Source organism: Mytilus edulis, chromosome 7 (genome assembly GCF_963676685.1).
Source record: "Mytilus edulis chromosome 7, xbMytEdul2.2, whole genome shotgun sequence".
In the NCBI taxonomy this organism is placed as follows: domain Eukaryota; kingdom Metazoa; phylum Mollusca; class Bivalvia; order Mytilida; family Mytilidae; genus Mytilus; species Mytilus edulis.
The window spans coordinates 50,013,474-50,020,559 of NC_092350.1; the positions used below are offsets into that span (position 1 = coordinate 50,013,474).

The following is a 7,086-nucleotide window of genomic DNA, read 5'->3' on the forward strand; positions in this document are numbered from 1 at the left end:
AAATAAAATGCAGATGTGTTTACTAAGTATTTCCTTTAAACACAAATCTCTATACATTTCAAATATTTAACAATTCATTTTGATAATTTCAGAACATGCTTTCAAGTGACAAGTTCCTGGAAAATGTGCCATCATCGAATGTGTGATTGTGAACTTTATTGTTTTATCCAATCAAAATGCTCCAAGCCAAACAGGAACTGTCTCAGGGGAGCGAACTGTGGTTGTTTTTACAAATGGTTGTTGATTGTTATTAATTTGTACAGTTAATATGTACAGATAATCTGTGAATAGATTATTAAACTTTGTATATATGTATAAAAAAAATCAGCATTTTCTCAATTTTTGCTTGTTCATTTTATCAGCTTAGTGCTAAAAATGCTAAGTTTTATTGTTGATAACTTTTAAATGTATGTAAATCTAAGATTTACTTTTTTAATGCTTTGGTGACTGAAGCATCCACTTTATTAATCTGAGATTTATATTTTAAATGATTTAGGCTGTTTTATTTTGATCAATTCTGACTTTTTTTAGGATTGATTTTAATTGGATATGATTTTTGTAAAATGGTTGTCATTTTTATCAGATCTGTTAGTTTCATCAAATAACATAATAATCCATCTGTTACCCCACGCATCCCTCATAATCCTTTGTCATGTGATAAAAATGTAAATAGGTTTGTCCAATACCAGCCTGCTTTTCACAAAAAAATCTAAATATGAAAATTGATCCTATCTCATGAACAATCAATGATTAGTTTTAGTTTTTAAATGTAATTTTTTTTACACATGGGCCAGGTCTTAAATTTTTAGAAAGATATCTTTGAGGTGATGACTGTGTTGGCTATTTGCAGTCAATTTTAATTGGTCTAAAATTAAAAAATTTTATTGTTTTGTAACACTGGTATACACCTTTTGTAAAGAGTAACGTTCAGTTGTAAATTTTAATCTTTTTATCATCATGTTTAATTTGTCATGAAATGACTTTTTTATCATGTTTGTCAGTTATTATGTTTTTGTAAATTAATAAATCATGCCCAAACTAGAATTCAGACATTTTACTTCATTTCATCAGCATGTGGACAAAAGTTACTATTTTTATATGTCAAACTCCGTCCCATACATGTACTGTAATTCGACACATTTTGAAGTTTTCTACTTAAAACTTAGATGATTAGTTTAATCAGAGAGGACGACAAGATAACTAGAAAATAAACTTTTAAAAAAAATTGATATTTTTCTGAGTGAATGAACAAATTAAAAAAGTTTGTATAACTTTTTGTAGGAAAAATGATAGATATGTATGGGAGTGCAGTTGATGGTTAATATATAATTCAACTTCATAATATTTTGACTGTGACTTGATTGTATAAAGGGATTGCATTGTGGGATGTTTGCTTCTCTGTTCCAAAATTACCAGCTTTTTAAAAGACTTAAAATCTTAAAGTTTTATTATTCTTTCTGGAGTTTCATACTTTTAACATTCTCTTCCAAAAACTGTAAAAAAATAATAAAAAAGACAACAATTACTTTAAATTATAAGAAAGAAATTTTTTGAAAGAAAACCAGGGTATATAGGGGGGAAAATTATTGATGGCACCACAATTGTATAACCAGAGGATTCTGGAAAAAAAACATAACAAAAGTCCATAACGAGAGAAGCAAACATCAAATGGTGACAGAAATGTGTACATTTATAAGTATTACGTAAGATTTGCTTTATGGCTGTGACTATTAAATGGTTGTATATGAGGGTTTGAAAGTGTTTTTTTCTTCATATTTTTCATATTTATCATGTTTAAACTGCAGCACTAACATTTACAAAATAATCCGCTAAAAATAATGAAAAGAGACTTAATACTGATAGATAAGAGGAGAATCAAATCTTTTGAAATGACCTGCAAAAACAATTTTTAAGGTAAATACAGTTATGAAATTCAAACACATCCAGCTTTTTTTTGTTCAGTGACAACTGAAAGTTTAAGGGAAGTGCAGATTTTGAAATTAAAAACTAATTGCCAAAATATGATTTCAATTTTGATGTTTATTATTATATATTTTGTCCACTAATGAAAAACAGTACACTTCATGGCATGCTTGTATTTCTTCCAGTTCAACTGCCGTAACTACATTACCAAAGAAAATTAGAACTGGCAATGGTAATTTATGTTTTACAATACACAATTTATTGATACGATATTAAAAAAAAATGATTTCACTGTAAACTGTCCATAAAATTGGAAGTTCTTATTTATTTATTTATTGTTATCCTGCATAAAAGCTTATACATTTAGATTCATTAAGTAATTATATAAGATATTTTTATGGCAGAGCACAATATCTTTTTATCTTTTTTGTTCCATGGTGCTACTACAAACAATAATATTGAAGTCATTTTGTCTAAAAAAAATTAAACATGAGTTTATTAGATTATTTTCAACCACATATAGGTATATTAAGTACACCTTGCTTTCAATTGAGTATGACTTTAGCAAGCCTCATTCTCACAATATAGAAACAAAAAAGGCCACTTATGCCTGTCTGGCAATGTTTTGAATGTTATACATATTGATGATTTTATACAACGACTTTCCTTTGATATTATGTAAAGAAATTCTAACTTTGATGTTTATATCATGTCTCTGATATATCGATCAAGCAGGTATTAGTTACTTATCTTAAAATATGCTTTTTTGTAAAATATTATTACAATCACAAGTTTTAATTTGATAATTCAAACATTGAACATTTATAAGATCATGAAATCTTGTATACATAAAAATACCTCTTTGATGTGATGTGCCTTTTTGTGTTTGTGTTTTTGTTTTATTTGCTGAAGTTGACATCGAAAAATAATTATACCAATTATAAATATTTCATTTTCAGTTTTCATTTTACATTCAAATATTTTTAAGATGGGGCAGTGTTGAGTTTAAGCAACTTAGATATCATATTTTACCAAAATTATCATGGTCATACCAAATTGATTTGTTGTTTATTAAAATATTTGCTTCTTTAATGTTTTAATGAAAATTTTAAAATTATTAAAATACTACTTTATTTCCTTGTTAATAAAAAAGAAATTTCTTCTTTTTCATTAAATAAAATTTTGAACAAAATAGTTCTTGGTTGTAACTCTATAGAATTAAATACTCCATTCCTCAGAATATTTTGTAATGCACATCATTGTTAAATCAGAAAACAAATTTAAAGTAAAGTATTGCAAGAATTTGTCAAAAGCAAGTCAATTTTGAGAGGGTAAATTTGAATTAAAAAGAAATGTATACATGTCTTCCTGTCTATTGCAATATAATGTTTGATATAACTTGTTTAATCAAAATTTCCCTGATAAATAAATTACCTTTTTGGTAATAAAACCTATTGTTTGTTCTATAAATTTTCTTAAAAAGCATTATGAAAGATATCTTTACAAAGGTGTAAGGTAACAAGATATAAATAAACTTTTAGAAAATAAAGTGAACTTTAATTATTTTTTAAATATTTGTTGACCAGATGATTATTTTAGCTGAAATAAGCTCTTATTCAGTTTTTAAGTGTGTATTTTTTTTTATCCGATCAGTGATCACTTATGAAATTTATAATGTCAAGATTAAAAACATTTTACATACAATCATGCCAATTTGTACTGTTACATGCATATTCATTTCTTCATACAACATTTTATAGAAAGGTGCAATGCCAGTACATTTATATTTTAGAAATGTATAAAAATAAATCATGTATATTTTAATGTGTTGTTTAAATTTTATATATGAAAAGATGAGATATGTATGGTATACAGCAATGAAGCAGTAGCCTGACTAAGACAGTAAAACCTAGAAAGGACATTTTGAGGTCAATATCCACATGATACAGTGTCCAATAAAAAGACAAGTAATGAATGAAAAAAACTCATTAAAACAGGAGAGGAAGACAATAAAGGGATATTTAAATTCATATAAAGTGGAAGAAGTTGAAGACAAACTAACTGATAACAATGTTAGGGGGGGGACAACCAAGACATACAACAGTATTTGAACCACAAAAACATAATAGATATGAGTTAGCAACACAAAATCTGGAGGTGATCTTAGGTGCTCAAAAATTGCTTACAGACATTGTTTCTGGTTAAATTTTTTGTTTGGAAGCAGTTTATAGTTATTTCAAATGTAAGGGTAAAAGAAATACTAATTTGGGTTAATTTTTACATTATCATAATCAATTAATAAAGAAATGCAATACACAGACAAACTTTTTACCTGTACTACAACTATGAGGTTTAGAGCTATTAAACCAGGTTTAAACCAGCATTTTCTATATAATATATTATATAAAATGCCTGCATTTTAAAAGTCAAGAATATGACAGTTGTTCTGCATTTGTTCTGTTGGTTGTAAGATTTCGTCTTTATTGACGAATTTGGAAAATCAAAATTGTAACAGTTACAGAGAAAAATATAAAATTTAAACTTTTTACTGCTTGGAGAAACAAGTTTCCACATCTGCCCCAAAGTGTACATTGATAAAGTTATTGTTTACTTTGTGAAATTTAAGTACAAGAGAATGTAAACTTTTCAGACAATCTTGACTTGGTTATCTATTAAAAATATCTGAACTGAACTAAATTAGCACCAAAATACAAATTTAAAAAAAAAAGAGGCATAGTCATATTGAAAGTGTCAGTTAATAAATAAAGCTTCTATGTAAAAATTTTAAGACATCATTGGTAGAATTGGTACCAATAATGTTATTATCTATTTCCTTTAAACAAGTCTAGATGTCCTCTGAAATCACTGACAAAATGAATATCAAAGAAGAAAAGTCTACTTTTTTTTTCTACGAAAGATTAGAGATAGTGTTCAAATCCTTCCTTAGACACCAACCTCACCAACAAGGATATAGTAATGTTGACCAAGGCAATTATACACACTGAAGTATAGTTCCAAATACTGCTATTGGGTTATTAGTATATCTATAGAGCAATTTATTCATTAGTTTACGTCAATTGGTTGGCTAGTGAAGTCACCTTTATTATAAAGGAAAAGTACTGATACAATACCAATATACATTTGTAATTGACAACAGTCATGATCAACAAGTTTAAAATTACTTTTTTATTCTCATAAAACCTATGCATTAAATAGTACAGAGATAACAAATGCAGCTATAAATATTTACAATATGCACAAAAGAAGCGAGAGAGGTTACAAAATTTATAATCTAGTAGTACAAACACAAACATTTGTTTTTACATAAGAACAAAGCTTCTTCAGAATTCAACTGTATTTTAACGATTTGTAAAATATGCATGCAGTTAGATACCCTTATTTTTGTTTTCGATGTGGACAAAACATTGCATTCAAATATAAAATGCCGAAGGTTTTTGGTTCTTTCCATACGCGACGGTGTCTTCCACCGATAGAAACTGACCTCTAAATTATATGCAAAAATACTGAAAGATACTGAATCATTACCACCAAACAATAAGGGCCAATGTGGAGCTTTTTGGTACATGAATTCATCGTCTTAATTTAACGTATTACTTGCATAAATGCATAAGTAAGTAGGTAAAACTTTTATTTGGATTCGGCATATTGACAAACAATACAAACATAAGCTCTAATGAGCTTTTCACCGAATATAAAAACATATGCAATAACAAATAAAACAAGGCATGCAGCATGCAATAAATAATAAAAAGCAGCACAAAAAAAATTAACTCTAAGCAAATAGCATATGTATACATGTATCTTGCAAAATACCAAAACATATATATGAAGCACTAAATTTTTTAAAATTGCTGTTTAAAATTTTTTTTTTTTTAAATGATTTATAACTTGTGATTATACAACTCCATACAAAATTCTTGACAGCAAAAAAGTACAAGATGACGATTTACAAAAAAAAAAAAAAAACCCATTAATTTTAAAGGATCTATGCAATTATTCATTTATTTTCTCTACATTCTTACAACAAATGCAAGAAAAGTGGAGTACGTTGTAATGTGTACTAGTTCAGTGATTATAATGAACATCATACTAAAAGAGGGACGATAGATACCAGAGGCGCAAAAATGCATCGTGGTTAAACATGTTTCGTGAGATCTCAACCCTCCCCTATAACTCTAGCCAATGTAGAAAAAAACAAACGCATAGCAATATGGACAGTAAAACTCAGTTAAAAGGACGTCGGAGTACGATGTAATATGTAACAAAAGAAACTAAACAAAATGACTGATACATAGATTAACAAAGGACTACTGTCAGTTACTGACATGCCAGCTCCAGACTTCAATTAAACTGATTGAAAGATTATGTCTTCATCATTTGAATATCAGGCACAATCCCTCCTGTTAGGGGTTTAGTATCATACCATCATAATATATGAGAAGATTATAACCTGTGGCATGCTAACAACTGGTTTTAGAATAAATGTGTCTTTTTCCGATGCAAAGACCCGATGCAACTATACTTATAAAAGTTAAAGTATGTTTGATGTATGGAATGATTGTATAGTGAACATGTATTTCCAGTTTGGTTTATCTGACCTTGACCTTATTTTTTTTTATCATGTTAAATTGATATGATAGTTGTAGTAAAGCTTTACATTAAGGACTATCGACATAATAGCAATCGTTAGTAAAGATAGCAAGACATTTCATTGTATGCACTCTTATATTTTAGGTTTATTTCCTCAATGTGTTGATGAGTCAGAAAATAAGTGCAGATCTAATATTTAAAAAAAAGAGTTATGGCCCTTGGAAATATTGATTACATGAAAAATAGCACTCTTAGCACTCTCATGTGTACAATTCTTGTCATAATTGACCATAATTTTATGACATTTATATTACAGGTTTATATTAAGGATTTTAACGAGTACTCGAGTAGTCCGAGTACTTGAATCTCGTTCGGTAGTACCGTATATCAAATACCAACATGAAACTCAATTCATCGGTTTCCAGTTAGAATAGAAAATAGACAACAGACAGCTGACACATAAAAAACTTTTTAAAATACTCGTGGATAGCGGCCAAATTGAATTCTGAGGAAGAACCAAAGGAAGGAATAGAACATAATTTTGGGATAAGT

General features: G+C 28.1%; 1 protein-coding gene across 17 annotated transcripts in view; it reads left to right on the top strand.

Moving 5' to 3' along the window:
• Positions 1-1,758, top strand: part of LOC139481717 (liprin-beta-1-like) — an 86,238-nt gene extending 84,480 nt beyond the window's left edge. For all 17 annotated transcript variants that reach the window (XM_071265190.1, XM_071265187.1, XM_071265188.1 and 14 more), the window contains one exon: positions 93-1,758. Coding sequence is in view for 15 of the 17 variants with exons in the window: in XM_071265187.1 (XP_071121288.1) it covers positions 93-146 (54 nt within the window). In the remaining 2 variants the exon portion in view is untranslated. The remainder of the gene's footprint in view (positions 1-92) is intronic.
• Positions 1,759-7,086: the final 5,328 nt, after the last annotated feature.